The sequence below is a fragment of the Falco punctatus genome (genome assembly GCF_963210335.1).
Source record: "Falco punctatus genome assembly, chromosome: 4".
NCBI lineage: Eukaryota > Metazoa > Chordata > Aves > Falconiformes > Falconidae > Falco > Falco punctatus.
This window is the reverse complement of record NC_137583.1, coordinates 97,348,613-97,376,348: the sequence shown is the minus strand read 5'-3', so window position 1 is coordinate 97,376,348 and position 27,736 is coordinate 97,348,613. Positions and strand designations below refer to the sequence as shown.

The window sequence follows — 27,736 nt, the reverse complement described above, 5'->3', positions numbered from 1 at the left end:
AAAGTGGGCCTATTTGTGATCCCTGCATGGGAGTCTGGATCAGATAGGATCTTAAATTTATAGATGAAAGGCAATTATTCAAATCATGAGAGATGACAGTATTGCAGAACAGCCACATCAGCATGCCTTTAGGTGATCCTCAGATATTGTTCCATTGTGTTTTGCGGGGAAAAATATTAATTTCAAACAAGTTTCAGTGCAGTCACTGAAGGTATCACTTGACTGGTGGCTGCAGGAGAGGAGCCTTTCTCTCCTTCTCTCTCTCCTACCATAAACCTATTATCATGGCAACTGTTCTATGCAGAGGCAAACTAATGAGTTCTGACATAATAAAATGTCTTTACAGGTTTTTTTAGAGTACTTCCTCCATTAAAGATGCATTGTTTGTAATGGATGGGATCAAGATCAGTTTTCAGATCCAAATACCAGCTGATGCTTGAGTGAAAGTTTCAAACTCTGTAAGGAGATGTTCTTTTTGATGGGAGGTGTGGTGACATGCCTGACCAGGCAAAGACCTGAATCAGTAACCCCATGTTAGTAGAGTTACCAGTTTGAGTAGACCAAACCCTTGTTAGCCCAATTCTTTGTAGGGTCATGACCTTAAATATCACCATAATCATATTAATATGCTTAGACAGCATCTGGACCTGAATTCAGATCTATTTCTGGGGCTGCCTTGGCAGTCCTGATACATCATAAACGTGATGCTTTCTGGCTGCCTTCTGGAAAAATAGTTTGGTGACTAACTTACGCTGATTCTGAAACATTAAATCTGTCGTCTTGTTTTAAATGGTTACATGTTTTTTTGGTGCAAGAATAGAAATCTGGTATTGGTTACTTGAAGTAAATACAGCTTTAAGTGAAGAGTATCTTCTGTGTTATGAAGTCTTTGTATACCAGGGAAATGGCTGTAAGCTTTTGTTTAATTAACTATTTTATTTCTGCTATGACTACTTAGATTGTAGATTATGGTATATTAATGGCCTGAGAAATAGATGAGAAGTCCTTAACTAAAGTGAGAGAAATGTTTTGACTAGTAACAGCAAGGGTTTTGAGGTCTGTGGTAGAAGTATCATTATGCCTTAGGAGGAGTCTTGATTGTTAGACCATGTGACACAAATGTAACTTTAAAGACTTTCAGAACCTTTCTGTTTGGGAGTAGAAATTCTGTGCTCCACCTGGCCACTACCAAGTTCTTTCTGTGCTCCATAAAAGAAGGGTTTTTTGGCGTTTTCTCTTACTAATGTGCTAGGCAACCCCTTTTCAAATTATACCCAGTGTAAATTACTGCAGTAGTCTGTGAGCATTAGGTGGCAGTATTTACCATATAGTTATTATGGTAGTACCCTGCTAACTTTACTACTTTGATTGCAAGGAACTGAAGTGTTAAAATAATAATGGAATTAAGATGCAGTGAGACTTGCAATGGTATTGAGTCTTACATTCTTTCTGTTCACTGTCAAATCATCCATTTATAATTAAAAAAGACAACATTTGATGAAACCTTCTGTATAGAAATAATATGGTATAGATTGAGGTTTGTAGAATTCTTTTCAACTTATCACAGGAATCGTAGCGCTTGTGTAACTAAACAGAACATTTGAAACAGTGATTTACTTAACTTGCATAAAAGCTGCTTCCATGGATAAGCGCTTGTTTAATACAACCTGAAGACCTGATTCAGCATATTTCCAGAATTAAATTATACTTAGGTATGGTCCTATCTTATAAAATTGTTGTCCAATGTTAATGCAACTGTGAATAATATAGTGTGTCACACTTGCAGTGCTTATTCATGTGACGCATGTAGTCTGGAAGCATAGGTCAGTGCTTGATTGGCAGTAATTTATTTTTTTTAAAGCATCTATAGTGTTGTCTGTTTATAGTAGCAGCAAAAAAAAACTTTTGTAAAATTCTGTAGCTCTTCCTGACATTCCGAGTTTTTATCAGTTCTGCAAAAGAGTAAGTTTGGAGAATTACTGTGAGGTAATTCTTACAAGTAATAATAATAAAGTAATTATGTGGAAGCTTATGGGCTCTGCGGTCTTGTTGATACAGCTCACTTGGTTTAAGTCATTAACTCTTCAGTTGTTGTTTTAAAGGTGAAGGGATTATATTTCAAGACTTTGTTTTCTGCTGTATGTTTGTATTCCTGTGGTGTGCCTGTTGGAAGAGCTAAGGTTTTTGTTCATTATATAAACACAAAACATACATGAGAAATCTGCACCGGAAGGTGCCCAGCCACGAGAATGCAAAGCTTTGCTATTGTAGATTTTGAACATATCAAAACTACTTCTATGGAGTTGCCTCCTTTCCTGTGTTCTGTAATGAGAACTTAATTTGGGGGAGGTCTGACCAGTTTATTCAAAAACGAGATCCACTATGTGTGCCACAGGTCCACAGCTTGAGAATGCTCTTGCCTTCTCTATAAACCAGAGGTTGGGTTCGGTATATTTGTTATTTTGCTGTATATGCATCTTTGGATGTTTGTGCTGTATTGTGTTGTGACTTAGAGGTGGGAGTTTTTTGTTTGTTGGTTGGTTTTGTGTGTGTGTGTTTGGTTGGTTTTTTGTAGGCCTGTTTTGTTGTTAGAATTCTGTTCTTAGCTGTGTACGACGCTACAGCACCCAAGGACTTTCTTGCATGACTGCTCATAAACAAAGTTTGTTGTGTTGGAATCAAGGAAGTGAAGACCATGTGCTTTTGTCAGATCCCTTCTGGAAAAAATGTTCTTTAGTTGCTTCTCTCCATAAGCTGCAGTTGCTGAAAATAATGAGCTGCTGCCTGTAAATGGCTTGATAGCGGAGGGTACACTCAGTAAAGAAATTACCCATTAAGGTGAGGCATTCATGTCAATTTTTTAAAAAATAAATGCATATTCTACTTGTCATATCATCACATCTTTCTCTTCTTAACCCCCCCCCTTATTAATTAAACATTCAACTCTAAACAGGTTGCCTTGTTAGCTGTTCTGAACTTAGTACAGATTTCTCTCACTTGATTTTTGAAAGGAGTGAGGTGGTAGAAGATGACAGTGCTTAAGAAATAATCCCTAAGAATTCACCAACTTTAGTATTGTAACTTGGGGACTGAAGATAGTGGTCTTTAATTAATATCAGAGTTTGTCGCAAAGTGTTGGTGTATTATCTGTATCAAGACGTTTTCTTGTGTGAATTGGAAATAATTTCCTTACAGATAGGATGCTTATTCTTGTACAAATAAATCCTTAGATATTTCTAATGCTTTATATTTAAGAAATTTTCTTTGGCTATTGGCTGCTTCAGAAGTGAAAGTATTTTTTCTTTCTTTATCTAGTTCTGCAAATGCTACTCCTGAATTTGAAGGCCGGGGAGGAGAAGAACTTGGCACAGAGATAGCAAATACACTCTACAGAGTATTTAGCAGTGAGAGCAGTGTAGACTTGAAATCACTTTGTATTAATCCCAGAGAGCACTGCTGGGTTCTCTATGTTGACGTATTGGTAAGTAAGGAAATGAAACAAGGATTCAAGGAGGTTTTTAAAGGTGCTGACAGACTTAGCATAACCATGTGAATTTTCATATGAAAAAAGCTTCTCATAATGTCATATAATGCTTCACAGCATGAATGGCCATTTTCTTCTGAATCTGCCTATAACAGTTACTTGCTATTTCCAGTTTGCTCCTTGTCGACTCTTCTTGATGGCACTGCTCCACTGCAGAGCTAATAAAACACTCAAAATCTGTCTCAGTTAAAAATCAGTGGTCTTATACTGGCAAGGAATCTGCCACTAAAGAAGGCTAAGCTTTTTTCCAAGCTAGATGTAACAGCAAATGTGTCATTCTAATGAATGTAAGTTAGTATGGGTATATGTTAGCCCTAACATAATTATCCATCCTGTCTACCTCTTTGCACTGTTATCAATACTAATTCAGTGAAGTAAAATAGAAACTTCTCTGGCAGAAGTTACATTTGGCCTAGGCACTTTTTTATGAAGGTTGTATACATGTCTTGAATGTAGAAGAAAAACTGAGTATTTGTTCCTATTAAAAAATGAAACCTGAATTTTATGCGTATAAATCTCATGCATGCAGCAGCTCAATTTCCGAACTATGCTACATTTAGAGCACTCTGTCATGGGAATTTAATAGAATTCTGCAAGTCAGACTCTCCTGAGCATTATTTTGAATTCTTTTTAGTCCAAAGTTGAGTTTCTATTTGTCAAATTTGTAACTGAAAATATGTTGAGGGATCTTGCTCACAGGAATCCATTGTCTGTGAAATGGTTTGCAAAATATTAAGCTGTATTGCCAAAAAACCCTCCCCAAAACAGGGTTTTGTTAAACAAAACAGGAACATTTAGACTAAGACCTAAACAAATGTGAAAATTGGTCCATTAGGTGTTTAAAAAGCAGTAGCATTAGCCTAATTATAGTAGATATGGTACATACCGTGACTTAGGCCACATACAAAATGATCAAATCTGTACCCCTGCTGAGTGCTTTAACAGTCCTAGTCACCGCCTTGGCGTAGTTTAAATGGAGCTTGGCATAGTTGAAATGAGAATGAAGAGCTAGTTCTGCGAAATCACACCAGAGCCTTTAGTTCCTAGGTAATTACAAGCAGAGGTATAGAATATTAAATCCTGTGCTTATTTAAGCAATCTACCACTTAACACTGTATAAACACTGCATAAACGAAGATTTTTGTAAAGCTGACTGCTGCAGAAACAGTTCTGTATAGCTTTCATATGAGGTATAACTGGTCATTATTTGATTCTTCCTGGACAAATGTGTTGATTGTCCACAGCTACAGAGAAAACCAGCCTTGACATCTTTATGCTACTAGTTGTATCAGAATTATGAGTGTCAAGACTTATGATATGTGATTAATTTTACATTTAGCTTTGTTTACAATGCCAATAAAGAATGTGTGCTAGGTTCATATTTAAGACTCTAAACCTGATGAGTCTTTTTAATCTCATATTCTGCAGGATTTTGTGTGTGAGCCATTGAAGAGCCTCTCAGTACAGTTAGAACAAGATCCTGTTAACATTTGTCTTTTATTCTGTCCACCCCCTTTTTTTTCCAACCCAGGCCTCTGTATTTTCACTTTTTTGAGGTATTTGTACTGCTTATTTCTCTAAATAGAAGACATGTATATCACATGTGCTAGTTTATACTTGGTGTAGGTGCTTGATGCCTATAGATTTTCCTGAAGTTGCTCTTGCTGAATCATTCCTATAGAACTCTTATTTTCATAGTACATAGTGGAAGCATGACACTTGTGCTAATATAAGGTACAAGTCCTATTATTCATCATTTGAAGGGGGCAGATTCTAAATATAATAACAATGCTTACTGAGAGTCCTTTGGATGATGTTTTCCTTCAGTATTCCTGGAAATTGTTCACAGTGGTGTTTGTGTTGCATAGTTAAGTTAGAGGGAAAATAAGCCTTAAATCTGTTGTAAGTGAAAATACTGGTGCCTTGTGGTCAAGTGGGAGGATACCTGCTTTCAAGTCTCTCATTCCAAAAGACAAAAGCCAGAAAAAATGTTATGAACCTGGAGATACTCTATCGCCATGTAATTTAGCCATGCACACTTTGATCAAAGCATCTATATTCAGCATCTGTGTATAAACAAAATTTGAGATATGCAACCTTAAAAGAGGAAACAGTATATTTTGCATAGTCATACAGCTTTATCAATTAAAAAATCTCTCAAGTATTTTCTAGTGGTCAGTGTACTTGTGAGGTGCTATAGTTGTGTACAGTCAGGCTGGAAAGAAAATAATTTCAAGTATACATGCCACAAAGATGCAGACATATGGACATACATAGATTTCAAAATATATGCATTCTTTCTCAATAATAGTGGCATTGCACATTAAAAGAGGAGCTTGTGGAGATACATGGTACTGCAAAATCATAATCCTGTTTTCACCCTCTCTGTTTCCCTCTATTTCTTTTCTATTCTAAGTCATGGATGTCAGAAATGAGCTTTTAGACATTTTTGGGGGTGTTCTTGATACATGTATACCCTTCGCCATATAATTTGCCTCAGCAGCCTGCCGTGCTGAGCAAGGAGATCATAGTGTGCAATCTCTTTTCATTCCCCACCCGATCACAGTACATTGTGTGTTGGGGGGTGTGGGCGTGTGCATTAGATTCTGTTGAAATTTTAGCAATTCACTACTGAGCATCCCTCAGAGGATTTCCTCATCTTCTCTATCCACCCCCATCTGCCAGCCCTACCCCGTTTGGAAATAAAGCATTAGAAATTTGTCCTTTTGGAGGAAAAATTTCTTCAAATAAGGCAAGGTCTGCAATATTTTCTCTTTTCCCACTCCTGGTAACTTTTTCATTTGCATATCAGTTAATTAAAAGCAGACTTTTCTAAAGACTCCTTTGCTTCCTGTAGCTCAGAGCTGTGCAAACTTCCTTAGTCCTTAACAAGAAAAAAAATAAAATCAGGGGGGATCTCAGTACAAGGTGCTTCAGCTGAGAAGAGCCTTCATTTCTTTGTGGAGGAATTGTTGTACTGTGCTTGATGCAGGTTGTGTTCCTCGCCTTTAGGTGCCACTAATACAGATAAGGCTTTAGAACAGCAGCCAGAACATAAGCCTAGCAACAGTACAGGCACATCACATTATTGTGTTTTAATAACAGAGATACTGTGGGGCTTATTGTGTTATCCAGTAAAATCCGATATGACTGAAAGCAGCAAGTTAACCTCTGTATCCAGCAGCTGTTTGCAAAGAAATAATCTGATCACCTTTGTATTTAGCTTTCTATCCCAACTTTTGGTCATTCTTTTTATACAATTCAGTCAGTCTTCATCAAAATAAACTGTCTTTCCAGAGTATCTGATTTACGATTTGCTCCCAGTGTGGGAGTTTATCTCATTTTTAAATAGATTTTGAAGAACAATGAATGCAATCAGTGTTGCAAAACTTGTTTTGCTCTCATCATACAGCATACATTGATGTAATGGAGAAGCATCCATATGTTCTTGCTGAAGTAGTTTCAAATGCTTGCCGGGGATGTTTGTGTTCAGAGAATAGTACTGGCAGCTGAGAGCAGAGCTTGTCAGAGAATTAACACTAAACTATGGCCAAATACGTGTCTGAGTTGTCTGTCAGCCTAGAGAAGGTATTAGTGGTTATGGGAGTCCTTTTTATCTACGTGCAGTGCTGCTGTTCTCTTTGACTGTTCTTCTAATCTTTATGGGAAGAAACTAAGTTAGATTTCCTCCACACACTTTAATTCAAATGATAGTGTTATCAAGTAGACTTTGACATCAGAATTCCCTTAGATCTTTTTCAGCTACAAGACAGACCCGATGATGACTCCTTTTCCATAAAGAATAGAGAATAAATCACAATGTACCTTCGTAGTTATACCTCCCATAACTACCTTTTCATATCATGTTCTGGGTGACAATTTGCTTTGCAGCTTTGAAAACAATTGTACCAATTGGGTTTGTCCAGCTGATGTTCAAAAGAGACTCCTTTTTAAAATAAAGTATAGAAAATGGATTGGCTTGATTTAACATTGAGGAATGAATGTGGTGAGTTTATAAAAAAATACTCTGTTCATAGTCTAGTTCAGAGCCTTGTCACAAGAAGAGTAAGAACGGCGGTGGTTTCATTTCAGCTTCTATCATTAAATTGTATTATCAACTTTATTATGAAGTGTGTTAACTCTTTTATTTTGCATGTATAATACAGTTGGCTGGAATCTTAATTTCCTATCTGTTGTTTCTTTTCATAGATAGGCTTTGGAGACAACTTTGTTTTTAAAAAACCTGTTCTGGTTCTTAATTTTATGCCTTTTCAAGTAGGTTTAAGTAAAATAAAGACTTGGTTTAAAGGCACTAGCCTTATTTTCTTTTAAAGAGATTCTTTTTTTCCTCCCCAGTTATTGGAATGTGGTGGGAACCTCTTTGATGCAATCTCTATCGCAGTGAAGGCAGCTCTCTTTAACACAAGGTAAAGCACAGATCTCATTTTACGTGAGTGAAATGGCATCGGAAGTGGAAGAGAAGGTATCCTCTGTGAGCTAAGCATTTTTAATGCTTCATTATTTAAATAAGAAATACCTAAGGCAACTTGCATTCAGATACAAGGCAGTCCATTTGCATGTAAGTAACATGAACCAATGTTACTTTAATTCAGTTTTTAATAATAAAGTGTTGTATTGCATTATATGCACAATCAGGCTCACAATATAACTTCTGTTCTGTAGCCCAGATCCAGAAAAAAATTGTCTTAACCATATGGTTTTGTTGCAAGTAGTTGGAGGCCTTGTGGGTTTAAAATAAAAAGTATTTACTGATATGCAATGCTCCTGAATAAGAAGCACTCTGTCAGCGTGACTACTGCTTTGTAACTAGCCCCAGTTTCCCACTTCTGATGTTCTTTCTCATTAACTGTTGGTCTAAAGTTCTGTTTAAAACTATGAGGAATAAACGGTAGTGAGAGATTGTGGGGAGTGGGAAATGATGTGTCTTTAGAAGAACTTTGCCCCATGATTTTTAATTCAAAGAATCAAAGAACAAAATCTAGTAGAATGAATGCTGCAAGTGCTCTGTGTTTGTTTTAACGATAACATTCAATAATATCTTTTGTAATGCTTTTATCTTCTTTAGCTATAGGTAAAAGGGAATACAGAGCTTTGTAGCACCCTTGAGAAAGGACCTAGTGAATGGCTTTGTTATAAAACTTAACGTAGCAAAAGTAGCTAGAAGAGGTGCAAAAGTTAGGCTCAGGCATAAATGTTTTAAAAATTAATCTCAAATTGCTCTTCAGCTGTAGGTTAGAGATCTACTAAAATCACTGTTATGGTTCTGGCTTATTCATCAGGGAATCAGCGCACAGTACTAGAGCTGAAAAAGTATATGCAAGAAGAAGAGTAAAATGCACTTTTGAAGACAGGCAGTGTATCAGGTTATAAAAACTTTAAAAGGAGATAAGGGGAGAATCCATCTGAGACTGCAGCTTGTACATGTTGCTGAGAAATTTCCTGTGTTAATCAGGTTCTCAACAGTAACTTTTAACAGTAGATTGGTTTTTGTAGCATTAAGAAATACTGGCACAAGTGTAATGGCTCACAAAAGACTTGACAGTACACTAAAGGGAAGAAATGCCTACGTCTCTGTGTGCGAGCTTCCAGGATGCAAAAGTTGTATGGTTGAAACAGTTGCTCCCATGTGAGTTGTTTTGCAGATCCAAGGCACGTACTTTATTTACAAGATAAGTAGGTCTTTTTTTTCTTATTTCTTTATTCAGAATTCTAGTTCTGAATAAAGAGAGAAAATCCTATAAAAAGTGATTAAAACAAATAAATAAAAGGAAATCTGTTCCTTTGGGAACATGGGCAACGTGGAGGGTGTAATTTTTTTAATGATTCTGCTTTATTTTTATTCTTTTGACAGCTGTATCCTTCATATAATCTTTAATCTGTGGGCAAGCATCCACAGTCTTGTGAAAGTCAGATACCAAATCAAAATGTGGTACAGTATGACATGATGCAGAGCCTATTGATTTTTAACCTGTGAAAACCCTGTCTGTTGATTTGGGCGGGGAATACTAGTATGTCTGATCTCATACAAGCTTAGAAAGTCAAGAGGTGAAATTCAAAGTGAAAACCTGTAGTCCTCATTCACTATTCCTCTCCCTTTCCCTTGGTACCTACTAAGTTTTCCCTGGATTGACACAAGGTTGTTTAGAGTAGCTGCCCTCTCTCCATAAAATTTTGTTGTCCAAGCAAGATGTCAGTTTGAAGATCACTTCAGAGTAAGTGTTCTGAACTTTGCTTGACATGTGTGTCCCTCTTTGAGTCTTACTTGCCTTTCATAATCTGTTTACAACCAAGGTTTTTTTATAAGTGCTGTGATCTTTGTAAGCTTTGATTGCAGCCTTGGAACAAAGAGCAGCGAGCTCAAGCTGCTATTTTTAATTTGCAGCTACAGATTCTTAGATATTCAGATAGGCATTTGAGAACCTCAACTTCATCCTTAAAATCTTGTTCTAACCATTTTTACAATAGCTATGGACACATTTTTCTTCAGGGCTAAGTAAATCCAAAATCATAACTTAAGGAATTTTGCGCAAGAATTACAGGATTTAAATCCTTTGTATGCTGACCTGACTCATTGTATCCCCTTCAGGCATGGAACAATGACAATACAACTGTTTTAGGGGGAACATTTGGATCCTTGGAGTTTTGTATTGTTCATTGTGTTCTAAAAACTGTATCAAGATCATGTGCAAAAGATAGCCAATGTCAAACTTTCTTAACTGTGTCTCTAAGGTGTCTAAAGGCTGGATTTGACCATAATGGAAGTAGATAACTGTGAAATGTGCAAGTAGCAGCTGTGCCAGGGCTTGGCATTAAACTTGATCCTGTGGAATGTGCCTGCTTGCAACTGAGGCAACAGAAACTGGGCAAGTTACAAAAGCTACGGGGTTTATTATAACACAGTAGCCTTGCAGATGCGGTTTTTTTCCTGGGCAGCATGGCAGAGGCAGAACTGATGCCTGCTTGCAAGGGTAGAACTGGTTTTGCAGTTGTCTGCAAATCTGGGTCTGCAGCACACAGAAAAGAGCATTGCTTTTTATGTGACCAAGTACTGCTATACTGGCAGATTTCTGCCCTGATTAGCTGCAGGAATCAAAATAGAAAAATAAAAGTTGCAAAGTAAACATGTAAGCTAGCTCTTCAGATAAATCTTCACAAGCCTGGAGAGGAAATCTCCAGTTTTCTGGAAATTTTTTGTGCTGCTCTCTTGTTGACTAGTTTTTGTGTGTAAATATCCTCTTTTTATGCAACTATGATGCTTGTGTCTGTTCAGCTGTCTTTTTGCCTCTGCAGTTGTTCTAATCTGTACCTCCCTCATCTGTTCTTGGCCAAAACTGCTCCTTGCAAGCATTTTTCAGGTATTAATTCTGGCAGCTTTTTCTTGCAGACCAAACGTTACTCTGGTTTCATAGCTATTTTAGGATGGGGTAAAAAATTGCCTAATCTCACAGATTTTCTTGAAGATCTTCCTGTTTTTTAAACACTGCTCTGGCATAGATGCTTCTTGTCTAGGCTATTGTCCATTGTCCTGTGTAGCTGGAGCATTAGTCACCTTGTGATTTAATTCTATCAATTTTTAATAGAATGTTTTTAACTTGAAAATAGGCTTTGATGTATTTCTAGTGAGTTGCAAAGCATTTTGAGTTTCATTTCAGGAAAAAGTACACATCGCAGTTGTTCTGCCTACTGAAAGTTTCAGTTCTGGCTTGGCTCAGGCCAGTGTTCTTGTAGGGAGCTTGTTCTCATTGAAGCAGGGTTAGCTGTTTTGAAGTACTTGGGTCTAGGACTCTTAGCCACAGCTAACTAAAGTACTCTTCCAGGGAACAGCAAAAATCACTTTGTGTTGTTGGGATAAATGTTCACTAAATCAGTCCCTATCTCCTCCTCTTTAAAAGAGATTTGGTACAGAATGCGTAAAAGAATGTAACCTCCAGAGTCTAGTTATGAAATGCAATGCTGCTGTAAGAGTACTAATCTAAAACCAGATTGTGGTTGCACTCCACGTGGTTACTGAAGTTAACTTTCCAGGGATGTCTTGAAATATTTTATGTTTTCAAGTGCAAATGTGTAAAAGTGAGAGCAGTATGGCTGAGCTGTGTCTGGGTTTTACTGGCCAGTGAAGCAAAGTCTCTCAGTTGGTACGCCATGCTAATGGGCACCTGGATAAATGAGCGTTTATAAAATGCTGACATTCCTGGCAGCTTGGAGATACCGTCTTCTACTAAATTGTTTTAAATTACTTCATTCATTATGCTAAGAAAACGGCATTAAATCATCCTGTAAAACTCCCATTAAATGGCTCTCACAAGTACAGTATATGTACCGCTGATAAGGAGACTGTCTAGCTCATTTGTGAGAGAGCTCATCACTCACAATTGAGGAGAAAGCATTTCTTGGATTTCTGCCTGGGTTTTTATCCCTGGTTGTTGCTTTTGGATATCTGTCCTTAGAGAAGCAGAATCTTCTGGCTTCTTAAAGAACGAGAATATCTTGCTAAAGAAAAAGGATTTTACTAATGTCTTCTTTTCCCTCTAACCCAAATCTCCTTAGTGTCATTCTTCCCTGAATGGCTTTACTACCTGTATTTGCTACTGATGTCACATGCAGTTGCTGTGATTCTGACAACTTCTGCTGTTGTTTGCAAGGTTGGCAACCACACTGCAAAAGGAGTCTTGGTAATTTCTGTCGTGTACATCCAGGCAGATGTACAAAGAATTGTTCAGAATTGATTTATGCACATTCCAAAAGAATCTCCCCGTATGTTAGTGTAAAAACCCGTTCAAATTCTAACTGTCTGAATGATGTACATATGATGAACTTATCCTAAGTGTCTTCCAGCTTAGAATGTTTTCTTCCTAGTCTCAGTGAGTTGTTAATACTTCGATAACATTCTGGATTTCTTTCTAAACATTTAGCCTTATTTAGAGGAAAGGGTACTTTCTGGAGTTGAGACTGTATGACAACTGTATTTGTTATCTGTTCTGGCAATGATTTCACACATTTTGTTTCCACAGAATACCCAAAGTGCGTGTTCTGGAGGATGAGGAAGGCTCTAAAGAGATTGAGCTGTCTGATGACCCTTATGATTGTATTCGACTTAATGTGGATGATGTGCCCTGCATCATCACACTAAGCAAAGTAAGCCTGACAGATTTCTGACCTTCTACCTAGAGACTTCAGCTCCACCTGATGTTAATTTTTTTATCTTAGAGATGGAATTTGTGCTACAGAAATAGTCAGCGTCTACAATGTATATACTTGTTCAACTTTGATCTCGTAGTTAAGAAGAACTTTTACTGAATAAGGGTTTCTATTTTCCACCTCTGACTTGCAGGTTTCTACTTAAGGCATTCTTAAAATGTATCTTCTTGCATGCAGAAGAGTTGTTTATTATTTTTCATCTACTCCTTGCTCAACATCCAGAGCAGCAGATACTTCAGTATGTTAAAACAAACGGTCATTGTTGTGAGGCACAGAGGGTGTGTGAGCTATTACACGAGTATTTGTTGCTGGGGACAGAACTCTTGTTTTCATGGTGCAATACTGTCCTTCCCTTTCAAACAGGTTTTTTTTTCCTTCTCTGTATATAGCACACAGCTAACACAGTTAATTTGCTGGATGCTGCATTTTTCATTGCAAGCGTTAGTGATTTGCTTAGTTACCTGAAAATTTGGCTGACACTTCTTTTAAGCAAGTTGCATAAACAGTAGAAAGACAGTCACTGAAGTGAGGGCTCACCTGAGTCTCAGGATGTGTAATTTTCACCTAGGAGGGAGGAAATTCCATGCTTGGAGTTAGGGGGGAAACAGGGGAATATGGGGTTTCATATAGATGAAAGGATGGTCAGAGGGGAAAACAGTATGAATAGTGACATGCTTATCTCATCTCTGTTTTGTATGCACACGCAGTTTGGGGTCAGAGGCTGTTCAGATACTGTGCTGTCAAGTTGGTCTCTGACCACTACCAAAGGGCACACGATACTAGGATGGGAGGCCGTAGATAACTAACAGAGCTGCCACTCACAGTTTAACTTCTTAATAAAGAGCTTAGACAACTGCAAATTAATATGTCATTTTGTCACTAACTTACAGATTGGATATAGGCATGTGGTAGATGCTACCCTTCAGGAAGAAGCCTGTTCTTTGGCCAGCCTGCTTATTTCTGTGACCAGTAAGGGTGCCCTCACTTCTATGAAGAAAATGGGGAAAGGCAGCCTGGATCCTGAGAGTATTTTTGAAATGATGGAGGTAAGGAGTTCTGAGCAGTTACTGTCTTGGGTGATACTGGATGAACTGGAACTTGGGTATATGAAAAGCTGCAGTAAGGACTTTAAGAGCAGAGATCTTGGCGCTTTGATTAGGTGCACAAGGGACTCACTGAACATCACAGTTCCTTTGAAACAGAATCTATATGAATGGATTTCATCTAGAACTTCTAGATGTCTGAAGTGTATGGTGCTCACGTTTGTTTCAGTCAAGTACTTCATGGCTGTAAGACTACAAAACCTAAGTTGATAAACTTTGAGAGTATTTTTAAAGAATATCTTCCCTCTCTCATTGTTAACCTTAAAGACTGAAAGAGCAAAACTTCTAACATGGTAATGTCCCTGTAGAGATAAAGATGGTAGTTGGAATTGCTAGTGCAAGGTGTTCTCTTCTAGCACAACTCATTTGTTTTGTGATAAGTTTACTGTTCTCATTTTGCTGTTGGTTTTCTTTGCTCCTTTATTGGGTTTCTGATCTGCCCCTACTTCATGAAAACACTAGTATCTGGATGTTGTTCACATCCACATAAGAATTCTTTTTTAAACCCTTCTTCAGGCTCTTCTTAAATCTGTTCTCCAGTATAAATTCTCATGCCTGGGTTTGGCCTTGAGCACAAGAGAGAAATGGATTCTGAACTTGGACTCAGAATGACAATGAAATACTTCAAACTGGCTCAGTTTCCTAGAGATCCAGAACTAATTTCAGCACAGCTGTAGTGAGGAATGCAGAAATTGGAGCCAAGTTTGAAGACGGTTGGTCTCAAGTGGAAATTACGTGCTGAGTATATATGGCACTTCACTGTTTCATGATGTCAATCCAGAGCGCTAATCTTGGTGGTACCAGTGGGTTTTTTATTTGCATTCAGAGATGCCATTTATCCCCCTTAGTGTGGGTAGAGAGGTGTTACAGCATCCTAAAGAAACCAAATTTCTTACGGACATGTGATGTATCTTCCTTGATGGATTTTGAGTCCAATTCTAATTAAATGTCATAGAAGACTTGAGATTTTGCTTCTGGGGCTGTTATGACGAGATGGGTCCTTAAGTCAGATACAGGTTCGTGGTAGAAGCTGGCCTTCATGCAAATTATCTGCACAAAGCTTTGATCAGAGTCTCTATTTTGATCATTGATTACACTCTACATAGAACTCTAAATAGGAAATGAACTTCTGAGTTCCGTTGTATAGCCTACCCTCAAAAACTGTGCTTGGGATTGTGTAATGCTCATCTAAACACTAATCACAGGTGCGTATGGCAGGTAACCATGGGAAATCTTGAAACTGTCTTACTCTGCTTCAGAGCTTTAGTGAATTTGTTGGTGCAAGGAGTTAAAAGCTTAAGTGGATCACCCAGTGAGTTGGGCTGTCTCTCACTTGCTTTGGAAGAAGTCTCCCCTCCTGGGTGGTAAGCAGTTTGAAGGAGTGAGGGATAAAGCTGATCAGAAGAAACCAAGATGTTTTCTGGAAGGTCAGAGATTATCTGTTTGACCCTGCCTTAAACTCAGCAGCCTGGTTAGGATACCAAGTAAAACAAAAAGGCCTGGGAACGTCCAGTGGAGGAGCTGCATAACCCTTGCTTGACGCCTTTGTTCCCCAATGATTTGGCTGCAGGTCAGAGAGTGTTCAGCTCTCCCTGCCTGGTAGAGAACATATCTAGGACATATACGTTCTAGGACATATGTTGTATATGTTCTAGAACATATCTCTTAGGAAGGCAGCTTCACGGGGAAGTTTTGGGAAGCTGCCAGCGTTAGGCTTTTTTTACTGAGCTTATGATCCAGTCCCATAAGAGAGGCAAGCAAGAGTAAGGTGGTGGCAGTGTTGTGTCAATACCAAAGCTCTGCACAGTTCCTGTTTCCTTTAATGTGGTGTTGGCCTACGTTTGAGAAGAATGCACGAAGTGTATCACCTCTCAGGACTCTGGACTGCTGCTGTGATCTTCGTCCCAGTGCAGAGCTGTAACAGTTCTTGTGCATGCCCCGCTTTATTTAGTATGACTCACAGTGTCTAGGGCTGACAGCTACCCTGCTGCATCAAAGCTCTTCCCAGATTTCTTTTGGTACTACAGGCTATATCCTGTCACCTGGTTCTTCGATTAGAAACGTGCCTTATTTTAAGGTTTGTGTGGCCACAGTGGTGGCACTTGTCATCAACAGATGAGAGAGCTTTGTGGTCAACTGTATGGCATGCATAGACTTTGTTGCATAGATCAGGAGCTAATAAACTCAGTTTAATGTAATCTGTCTTTGGCTTTTTAGGGATAGGTGGGCTCTCTTAATCTCTATGTGGAGTCAATATTTCAGTTTGTTTAGAGAAACCCTGGGAAAGCTGTAACAGGCACCACCGCCTTAAGATCTTCATTTCAGTGTTGCCCAGTGTTTCCCTGTTCTGTAGTTTCCACAGTACAGTTCTGCATGTAGGAAGAGTGGACACTGGTGTTGGAACTAATCCTGGTGGTTTTCTACTGCTGGAGTTTGTTTCTGTAAATAAAACCTTCTGTTAACTCCGTTAAGATGCTTGGACAGTACAGAATTGCATATCATAGTGAAGAATCTGCACATAGACTAATTTGGTAATGCAGGCAGTGTGTGTTCTGGGCTTCTCTGGTGACATGACAGGGTGTTGAGCTGGTCTAAATTAACTCCGCTGATTCTGAGCACATTCAGAAGAGTTTAATGAACTTTGGATTAGTAGGCTGCTTTGCTGGTCAGGTGTCTCTTGTCCTCTGGCAGCTAGCATATTGTTTCTTATTGCATGTGCTGGCTAATTTGGATGTATGCTTGTGCCTGATGTGAGTGTAATTAGAATTCCTGGGTGATTCAGTGGTGCACAGATCTAGTATAATGATCATGGAGTACTTCTCTGATGAATGGGAGCACTGCCTTTTATGTGTACATTTTTCCAAAACTTAATCAAATTAAAATGAAACTTTGAGCACCATTATTTTTCTTAATTAAAATCATATTTTTATTATACCAGCTGGTGTATATGAACCGTTAAAGGGAAAATATTTGTCAAAAGGAAGTGTTCTGTGACAGTTGTTTTCCTCTTAATAAGCATATGTCACAAATTTGGGTTTTTTTCTTTTCATTGCAGACAGGAAAAAGAGTAGGCAAGTCTTTGCACATAGCCCTTCAGAAGATTTTGGATGAAGAAGAGAGCTTGGGGACCTCACGGCAGAAAGTTGGATTTCTAGGATGAGTTTTTATTAAATGATCAAACCTGTTTCTAATTGATTGTGCAATCTTGTCAGTTTGTATATAGGAAAAGGATGTTTTTTGTTCCAGTACCTTTATCCTTCTGGCTAAGAGGCTTTTAAAATGTCTTAAAATTTTAAAGAAACCTACAGTTAAATGCAAATAAGCAAATTTGAGATGCTTTCCATATGGGTAATCGTCCACACCTAGGAAGCACACCAGCACCAATTGGTGCAATTGCCTGGGAAGTGCTTGAGTCTGTTTTCCTGAGTGACTGGTGTAGGTTCCACTTAATTCTGTTTGCATGTGTTGCACTTCTGCAGACCAGCTACAGTGTTATAAAGCATATATGGGGTCGTCCTCCGTACAACACAAGCCCGGTTTTGGGCCTCTTAACATTTTTCTGTTGTTGTTCACCAGCCAGATGAGAACAGCACTTGGTGGAAGCCTTCCTTCAAATTACCTTACTTTTCTTTGAATGAAATATGGTTAGATTTTCCTATAAATATAAATACAACATAGTCCCAAGTTTCTATTTCATATTTTAAGCCAGGATTTCTTTGCTTTCTAGTGTTCTGCCTATCCCTTTTGCCAGCAGGTACAATAGTAACCTTGCCAAAACCTCTCACTGTGGCTAAGGTAGAAGGGAAAATAAGTTAATTTTTAAGAGTTTGATACTTCAGCTGGAAAAGCATATTACCTGTCAGAAATGATCCTTTATAGGGAAAGACAGAAGATGACAGATAAGGTATGCAATGAAGTTGTATCACCAGGTCTTCAAAGCAGTGGATTCCCTCCTTACACCAACTGGCTGGCCCAGCAGACAGTTAGAGCTGTTTGTTTGGCAGGGTAGGAAGAGACAACAGATGGAAGAAGTCAGAGGAAAAAGCTGATTTTCAAGAAGTTGATTTTTCTGCGGCAAGTATTAGAAAGATTGTTTGGAACAAATATTATGGCAAAAGTTAGTACAATAATCCAGGAATTTTTTAGCTCTTACTCAGGCAGCATTTTCTGAATTTCCTGTTATAATTTCCTAGCATCAGATTAAGAACGTTATTTTGACTGGAACGTGCTGATGGGGAGAAGGGGAAGACTTGCTGAAGGAGAGCTGTAGCTATAGGTTAAAACATATTATGGCTCAAACTAATGATCAAGATCACATTAAAATATATGGTGTACTTAAGGTCCCCAAGTCTCTTCAGCCCTTTTCCTAGAGCTCATTCATATAGTTGTTCAAGGTGACTGCAATACTACTGTGTATTTAAGATATGTGTAGCCACTACTAAAATGAGCAGGCAGGTTAAATAAATATATATAAATAAATTGTCCCACAAAACTTACCCAAAATGTCTGTTCTGAAGAGGTGGGATTTTTTCAGTATTCTTAAGTAATGGCTTAGTTAAGTTGCAATAGTGGTACGTAGTAATACAGCCAAGAAGTGACAATGGTTACACATACTCTTTTTAATCACTCCAGTAGAGTTATTCTATGTGAGGCAAAGACTAACCTGACATCAGCTTTATAGTAGCTGTGATCCATTTCTTGCCATGCAAAGCTACTTGTAAGAAAGTAGAAAAAAACTAAAAAGGGAGGGAGGAACATTTACAGTACCTTAAACTTACCACAGGCAGTTTTTGTTTGGTCATGTATCCTTTAATGTTTCAGAAAATGGTTAATGTAAAGCTCAAGTCTTAAACCACAGCCATTGTCTGAATAGCTGTTGCCTGTTTTGTTACAGATTTGGGGTTGGATACCAAAAAGGCTGTCCAGACTTACTTACAGGGTGAATTTTGTAACATGGTAATAACAGCATGTTTCTACATAGCCTTCCAGCTGAAGGTTCTCCAAGCATCTTGCAAGTTACATCATTTAAGATGCTTCTTGTCCCCTCTTCAGATTCTTTTCATATTAAATTGATTGTTACCAATTTAAATGGTGGGGGTGGGGAGTGGAGGACTGTACCTCAGTGTGTTTCAGGTTTAACTGACACCTCTGTGGAGGTAAATATATGTTTTAGTAACGATGGCAAATATTTACCCCATCTGAGATCCAGGGTATATGCTCAAGATACCTAAAAAGCAAACTCTTGGTACCTGAGCACCTGTGTCTGCTGCCAGCACAGAGCAACCTGTGGAGCAGCTGTGTATACAGAAATGGCTACCTCAGTCCCAAAGTACTTGATATCAAGCACTTCCTGCAAGCATCACTGTAATTAACATGGTGCAAGTATCTGCAGTGCCTCCTCTAACCATGCGTGTCCTCCCCCCAGGTCTGCTGCAGGTGTATAAGCAGGCACAGAATGAATTGGGAGTTTTCAAGCGGTCCTGTTGCTTCCACACTTGCTACCTCCCGTCTGTTGGCATGGAAAAGCATTGGGCCTGCATTGTGACCCTAGTTCAGACTGGGGATGCTTCTACCCCTGAAATACAAATAATGAGCCTGGCCAAAAGTATTATACAGCTGTTAGTTGGTCTCCGCTCCCCCTGGAGGTTTGCTGCTACCAGCTTATGTCCCAAATGGATAAACAAAGCTCAGACAAGGGTAAAAGGGCCTACAGCTCTTCCACTTGATACATCTGCCAAGAAATCTTTGAGGCTGTGGTTCTCAGGCATGTTAAGAGCTGTGCTGCCCATTTCTATTTTTTTTTTTTTTTTAGCTTTCTTTAACCCCTCCCTTCCATCCCAAACAAAAATAGCAGTTAGATTTTTTAATGGAGGCTTCATCTGAGACTACTCCTGTTCCCATCTGGGCTGGTGGAAAGTTCCATGTGTTGCTGTGCAGATATTGCCACGTTTTCATTGACTCCAGTCCAGTAGAACTAAGAGGAAACATCTGTGGAGCGGGATAGCTCTCTGTTTGTCCCAGAAATTAATTGCTTCTGCTGGGAGTGTCGAGAGGCTGAAAGCTGTGTACTAGAGATGAGGAGTCTAGCAAGTCGTGCTGAGCTTCTATTTGTGTTGCTTAAAAAGCACCCAGCTGCAATTTACAGTTGGTTTTTTTTTTCCTCCTTCCCCGTGTACCCCAGCTTAGAGGTCTGTTTGACAGGGACAGTCCCCTTGAGGGAGGAGGGCTAGGCTGTAGGTTGGTGGACCAGGCTGGTTTGCTTCTCATGTTCCTCCAGATCTGTGTTTACCCTCAGGCTGATGCGCAGCAGATTTACCAAGCCCAGGAATCCCATCAGCAAATGTTTTCCAACTAGTAGCAGTTCAGTATTGCAATTACGTAGTTTGGGGAGGAGAGGGGAGCTTGTTCTGCCTGGGACAGGGGGGCAATGGGGAGGAGAGGGCAGTGCCACTTGCAGTCAGGCTTTGTGAAAACTTGCTTCAGCACAGCCTGTTGTAAAGACAAGTTAGTGTGAGCCAGAGCTTGCCCATGGTTCCCGTGAGACTGAAGCATTCAAGTCTCTTCGAGGGGTCTTAATGCCTTGATTTGATGTAGATAATACGGATTTTCTGCATTTTCTCTGTAAATAGGAATTAATTGGGATTTACCACCTTCTACTACGACTGCCTCCAGCTTTTCTTTTAAGCTTCTGCAGACGCCACTGCTTCCTTGAGCAGCAGGATGTTCTCCAGCCCTGCTGTGGCGCTGGTTTACTTTGCCTGTAGCAAGCAGCCACTGCGACCGAGAGGGGGCAAGAAGAGACTCTGTGACTGGTGAGACCTGGGCTCTCCAGTCCTTACCCCAGAGCCTTGTTCCCACCTTTCCTTTAACACACTTGAGTAAAGTGCAAGAGCAGGTCAGCAAGTGGGACTGAAACTCTTAGCTGTCAGCCTCTGCTGTTCCTCCCAGCTCCCCAGCCTCTCACCTCCTAGGACGCTGTTCCTTCTCGCGCAAAATGGGATGCGCCTGTTAGCTGTGCCTGGCAGAGGCAGGTGTCACCTGCCTGCTCCCTGCTGGCAGGGAGGCGGCAGCCAGGGACTGGTTTCAGGCTGGCACTTTAAGTGCCTGGTCCCTCACTCTGTCTGTGAAGTCTCAGACTCCCAGTGTCAGTGCTCAGCCACAGCAGGGCACCTCGGTGCCCATCTCCCCACGGAGAGACTGCGGTTCCTCGGTTTTCCCCGTGGATCAGCTGCATTTCTAACTGTTCAGTAATAAAAACCTTTTTGCTGTTCCTGCAAAATGATGTTAGGATCTCAAAGGTGCTGCTGTTAATGACTCCCTGGTGACGGTTTCAGCCTCAGTTTCATCGACTGGAGCACTTTAATAAGGCTGTGGTTATCTTAAAAGCTCTGTGAACATCTCTGTTGCCGTTCTGTTCTCAAGATGAGGGTAGTAGCAGCAGCACAAGCACACCCGAGTTTTCACATCACATCATTTGTAGGTGAGGTTTGATCTGTCTGATTTAGATGGAGAAGATCATGGCTACTGCAGCCCCTTAGCTAATACCTTCCGAGGGGAAAAAGGAAATTAAATCTCAGCTGCTTTCTGAAGTACAGGGGCCCTCTTCCACTCAGCTGGCATGGTGGGGACTGCAGCCAAGCCAGTTGCGCTCGGGTGTTGGAGGTCCTTGGAGCCACCAGCCTGCAGGCCTGCCCTTCCAGAGGAGCACTTTCATTACACGTTCTTCCTGTGTTTTGGCAAACGGTAAGTTTTGCTATTTCCAGCGTTGGAAACCTATGGGTTGAAAAGTCTTGCTTTGACTCCAGCCTCTTTTCTTTTCCCCGGAGAGAGACTAGCTTGCATCTGATGAGGCTTTTCAAGGGCATGGATTGCTTCCTTCCTGCTGTCTGATCACACAGACTTTTCTCTAAATTTAAAAAAATTCAGGAATTCATGAGACTGACCTTGAAATTCTCTTACAATCCGTAATTCAGCATCCACAGCCAGATGAAAGCAAACCTGTCTCTCAAAGGTGAGAATGACATGCAACAAGATCATAAGCTGGCAGAACTGCCATCTGCTTGCCAGTTCTAAAATACTGACTGCAATTTCAACGGTGACTTCACTTGAGCTGGTGCCGAGACAGGCGGTTTTGTGCAGCCTGCTTGGCAAACCTACACAATTAGGAATTTCTCCAGTTTTGGTGTTAGATTTAGACACTTGACTACAGTTTTCCTTTGGCTGGTTGGACTTAGGGACACAGATGATGGGCAGAAAAGTGAAGCAGCGAAAACAGCCGGATTTACCCCTTGCCCACAGGAGCCGCATGCTCCAAACAGAAGGGAGGGCGAGTCCTTTGGTGCAGCTCCTTTTGGAAAGAGGAGGATTTTAAGCAGTTGATAGCACCTGAGTTCAAGTTCCCCACGTTTGGGTCCAGTTTAAGGCCAAAGGATCTCATTTAGCACAGATCCTTCTGTCCCGTAGACCACTGGTGAATGTAGGGTAGTGATGTGAGCCGTGCTTCCCATGGGATGTGATGGGAAGGCTCCCCCCTTAGGCTCAGAGCCCATTTCCTAAAGTTGGTGCTGGGGATAACGTTTTGGCAGAGTGCTGACTCCTTGGATTTCCCCATCATTGTCCTTATGAATACCACCCTTTCCTGAACTATTATTGCATTTCTTCTCGGTTGGTCTCAGAAACAATGATCCGCATCTCTGGCTCTTTTCATTTTAACCTGTTGTGGTGGTGTTTATGCTGGTGGAAACCGGGAATGATGCCATCACAAGTTTGGGCAGTGGCTAATTAATAGAAGAGATTTTCTTCTGTTAGCTGCACTTCCTTGCAGCGTGTTTTACTGTCCACTGCTGTTCCTCTCCCATTCTTCTTCAAGGTTACTGTGGTGCGGCTGAGGCTGCATGACCCCCCACGTAAAGATGCCTTTGAGCCTCCCCTTTGCTCTCCTGCTGTCAGTGCCAGCAGAGGAGCCAGGAGCCTTGCCAGAGGATGGGGGTTGCAGGCAAAAAGCAAGCATTGTTTCAGCATCGTGGTGGCCTGCCTTTGAACTGGTAGCAGCCTTGAAAAGCCAGGTCTGGTAACTGCTGATCTTGATAATAACTGTGTGAATGCTGTTATCTAGTCCACCCTTCCACTTTCCAGCCATTGTGCAGCAGTGCTGCTTCATTTCTTCACTTGGCGATACCTGCTCATTTCCTAGGAGCTGAATCAAAATAGCCTCTGATCTTGCTGCCCATTTCCTTGCCTGGCTGGGAATGAAATCGCAGGTCTGCATCGTTGCCAGGAGCATCCAGCTTCCTTTCATGGGCTTATTCCAGCCCCTGTTTTGCTGACTGAAAGCCTTCCAAATTCAGCATCACAGCCTGCTTACTGGGTTTCCCAAAGCCACGTAAACTTTTCTGACTGCTTCCCTGCGGCCCTGGGACAGTTTCCATAAGCATAGGTTCTTCTGCCCTCTTTTTTTGTTTTTTTATCTCAATTTTTTTTTATAGCTATGAGGAGCTACTTCGTGTCCGACAAGGAGACCAGGCTTGAAACCAGGGAGTGAAGTGCTTTCGCTGGGAGGTAAAATCCACAATTACACAGATTTAAAAAGATCATGGACAAAGCCCTAGTTTCTTGGCACAATTACAGTCTGTCTACTTCTCATTAACCCTTCCATGAATTAGCTGTTGCTGTCTTTCCCCCACTGCCTGCTCCCTTTCTCTCCGATGGGCTACATGTGCCACGAGCCTCCCAGCTGGTTCTCCTCAGCTCTCATGTTTGCTGCTTCTCTTCCAGCCCTGAAGGGGAAGGAAGGGGCCGCGTTGCCAAAACCTTGCTGCTGTCTTCCAGTTCTGTTAGTTCATCTAATAGAAAGGCTTACCTCTTCCCACCTCCCACGCCTCCCTTACATAAGAAGTGTGAATCATCGGGATCTCGAAAGCGTGGTGTCTGCCCAAAGAGCCACCTTCAAAGGGACCACCCATAGTCCTGTGACTTAACTGGAACCACAGCCTGGGGCTTCAGCAGGAGCCCGGGCTGGGGACCGGCAGGAGTCTTCCAGCTTTTAGGTGCTCGTTCCCTGTAGCATCCCCTTCTGGGCTCATTGCAGCAAGACTTCAGCTTGCTTCTGTTGGGTGGGTTTGCAGGGGTTTAAGAGCTTTTAAAGTGTCAAGGATTGGTTTTGTTTCCATCTACGTAGGGCAGAATTGGAGTAAAGCTCCCTGTGAATAGGTGTTACAGCGAGACAAGTTTTTTGAGTCTACTTCTCTTCATTTTTTCTCTCTTTCAAGAATAACAACGGTGGCATCCAGCACAGGACCTGCTGGCTGACACAGGGAGAGGTCCCTTTGGTTGCAGACCTGTTCTTCAAGCGCTAATGGAAAGCCACCCAGCCCTTCTCATTTCGGCTGGGGAACTGGAGAAATGCAATGCTCTGGCAGGTCCCAGACACCTGTGGTTAGGGATTGCTGGCAGACTCCACACCAGAGCCACCCGTTTCACATGCAGCAGCAAAGGGAACATTCTGGGTTTTTTTCCCCAGCGCAGCAGGACTTGAATCAAAGTAAAGGCTGGCAAGCAAATCTGAAGCCAAGGAAAACTGGGAGGTGCCGAGTTACCAAAAGTACTTTGGATAGGTAAGTGCTACTCAAGTGTCAAGAGAAGGGAGGATGTATGTGTATGCAGCTGTCTGGCATCTCCTGGGCTTCATTACATTTTGGGATAGTCCAGGCGGAAGAACGGCAAATCCCCAAAATACATATTCTCTGGCTTAAATTTGAGCGGGGTTACGTGTGTGTGGTAAAGGGGAGTAAGAATCAAACCCGTTCCTCCTTGGCTTCGTGAGCTTGGACTCCAAAGGAGCTCTATTCAGGTAGGATTATAAGGGCAGGGTTTTCCTTAATCAGTACAAGTGAAGGCAGGGTAACGGTTGTGGCCAAACTAAATCAAGGGCAGCTGTTTTTCCAGCCACACCCCTGTTTATCTCGGACTTTTTATGCTCCTACAACTCCAGTGGTTCACATTGCGCTGGGTGGCATCTTGCCTTAGTTTTTCAGAAAAGATTTAAGGTTAATGGCCAATGTCAAGAGCACTTTGTTCTACAAAATGCCCATCCTTCTCTCCTTTCTCTGCGTGAATTTTCTCTGCTTGCTGAGATTGTTCCTGTTCCTCTTGCAGGAAAGGCTCACCCACTTGTGTTGCAGCTGCTGAACGACCAGCACCCAAAACACCAGGCAGTGGCCTTGGTTTGGGCTGCAGTGTTGCTCAGCGCAGCCCAGCTGCTCCAAGAAGTCAGGCTGGGACCCTGCAAGGGGCCCTCAAGGAGAACGGCTCTTTGTGGAACTTGTTCCCCCTGTCCCAAGTGCAGCTCATCCCAGCTCTCTGTTACAGCTCTAAGGGTACTTAAAAGCCTGAACGTTCCCCAAACTGAGTGAAGACCCAAATCTCTAAGCATTTTTGGTCACCTAACCACTCAGGTGGCCCTGGGGAAGACCCCTCACGTACTCAGCCTGGTCCAAGGTGGTGGGTGTGAAGCGTCAACCAGCTTTTCAGAGCTGCTGTGTCTTATGCAATGTCTCTGTGCTTTGACAGACCTGGTAGCCTGGTTCCAGCTGGGACGGAGTTAATTTTCTTCCTAGTAGCTGGTGCAGTGCTTCGTCTTGGATTTAGAATGAGAATAATGCTGATAACACATGGATGTGTTTAGTTGTTGCTAACAGCGGCGTTTGCATTATGTCAAGGACTTTCCCAGGCCCTGCCAGCGAGGAGGCTGGGGGTGCACAAGGAGTTGGGAGGGGACACAGCCTGGACAGCTGACCCCAGCTGACCAAAGGAGTATTCCATACCACAGAATGTCATGCTTGGTATATAAACTGGGAGGACTTAGTTGTGGGGGGCAGGACTGCTGCTGGGACTGGCCGGGCAGCGGGTGGTGAGCAACTGTATTGTGCATCACCTGGTTTGGTTGGATTATTTTTTTTCCTTGAGTTTTATTTCTCTTTCTCATCTTGCTGTCTCTTACTATTATTCGTAGTAGTAGTATGTTTTACTTTATTACAATTATTAAACTGTTCTTATTTCAACCCATAGATTTTACCTTTGGGTTTTTTTTCGAGATTCTCTTCCCCATCCCACTGGAGGAGGTGAGGGAGTGAATAAGCGGCTGCATGGTATTTAGTTGCTCGCTGGGGTTAAGCCACAGCACCTGGCTACAAGATACTTTGGATTATTGTCCCTGGTGCGTGCCGGGTTCCCTAAGTGCACAGTGCACCTCTAGGTTTTGATTCTCACAAGTGTGACTACTGCCAGGGGAGGAAGGGAAGTGGTCCAGCGCCAGGCAGAAGCAATGCACTTTGTGTGGAGATGGAGCCGCCTTTCTCTTAGTGGGGCATCTGCAGCAGCAGATCAAACATCCGCCCAGGTTTCTTCGTCCCTGCTTTTGCCCAGGCCTGCCAAAACACTGTCCCTTTTCAGATCATTTTTGGAACAAAGTTGTAGAAACTGAGATCTCCTCACTGCTGGTGGGGTTAGGCAGACTCAAAATGCCTCCAGCTGCCAGCCAGGGCAATGGAAAGGGTTAAAGAGCAACACGATGAGCAGCTCTCTGGTTTGCTTAAAACCTCTGGAGCTGTTGTTTAGTTTCCTGTACTACAGAACCAAAAGCAGGTTTGGAAAATGAAAAGCACGTGAAGCCGCTGCATGGTCTAGTGGTGGGGATGTGTTTGCCACCAAAGGAGTCTCGCTCCCCTGGAAGGTGCCACCCAGATGCCTCCAAGGTCTCAGTGTGATGCTGCTGCCAAGTAGCCCCACAGCACTGACCACCCCTGTCCTTGCAAAATTGCTACAGGGGTACAGGACGGTATGGCCAATGCAGATGTTCTCCACCCCGAGGATGGGAATCACCGTGTGGAGAGCGATTTACACTGGAACTGCCCCAGAACTGGCAACTGGAGCCAGGGCTGGAAGCCACCCTGTCCCCAGTCATTGGTGCAAGGAAAAGGGAGGCGAACACCAGGTCATCCCCTGCTGCCTCCCAGCCCCAGGTAGGTCCCACAGCTGAGGGGGAGTGCCACCAAGCTGCCCCACATGGGCATAGGCCAAAGCCTTATCCTGCAATATAAATTTGGTTGCTGGGAGAGAGCAAAGGCACAGCCGTGCACACCACAGGGCAGCTGTGCACAGCACCCCCCTTTCTGGGGGGCACTGTCTCCAAAAATAGAGATCCAAACCTATTGTGATGGAAGCTGCCCTCGGGCAGAGCTGCCCAGCACCTGCCTCCCATCCCCGCAGGGAGGAGGGAAACAGGGGTCCCCGCAGCAGGAGTCACCCTCCAGAGGGGACCTCATACAGAGATGGGAAGAGGCAGACGATGAGGCGCCACTCATCTCTTATGGAGAAGCACTGATGGCAGGACAACCCCCCAAGGCCGTGGTAGAATTGGTTTTCTGAGGGGTGAGTGCTGTCCTACTCCGTGAGCAAGGACTACCCTAGAAAAAAAAAGCCCTTTGCCCCTGTGGCTGCGCTCAGGCTGAGGGGATTACAGCAGCCCCTTGCAGTGGGAACAAACCAGACATCTCCATGCAGTTGTGCCATGGCAAGGAGTGGGCTGCTCAGTCCCCCCCGCGCTGCCTCTGTTGGGGCTGGCAGCATCCCCTGCGGGCAGCCCTGCCGAGGGGCTGCCCGGGCACCTGGGCCCTTTCTGTTCTCTCAGCCGCCCAAACGCTGTTTCACACCTTGTGGTGTCGATGCCATCAGTGACACATAAGATCAAACTCACGGCATTTTGCTAAAGAAACTTAGGAAATCATTCCAGCTGTATTCACAGCCTTTCCTTATGTTTAGCTTAGCAGGCTTTCATTCCCTTTTTTTTTTTTTTTTTTTTTTTTTTTAAGAA

At 42.0% G+C, this 27,736-nt stretch overlaps 1 protein-coding gene across 5 annotated transcripts in view; it reads left to right on the top strand.

Moving 5' to 3' along the window:
• EXOSC7 (exosome component 7) overlaps positions 1-27,721 on the top strand; it is a 31,500-nt gene extending 3,779 nt beyond the window's left edge. The window contains exons 4-9 of one of the 5 annotated variants that reach the window (XR_013927885.1): positions 3,316-3,481; positions 7,901-7,971; positions 12,577-12,700; positions 13,654-13,809; positions 16,922-21,609; positions 24,135-27,721. Coding sequence is in view for 1 of the 5 variants with exons in the window: in XM_080385914.1 (XP_080242040.1) it covers positions 3,316-3,481; positions 7,901-7,971; positions 12,577-12,700; positions 13,654-13,809; positions 16,922-17,026 (622 nt within the window). In the remaining 4 variants the exon portion in view is untranslated. Of the gene's footprint in view, positions 1-3,315; positions 3,482-7,900; positions 7,972-12,576; positions 12,701-13,653; positions 13,810-16,921 lie in introns of all 5 variants that reach the window. The other 4 variants (XR_013927886.1, XR_013927887.1, XR_013927888.1 and 1 more) reach the window with 4 other exon arrangements.
• The last annotated feature ends 15 nt before the right edge of the window (positions 27,722-27,736 follow it).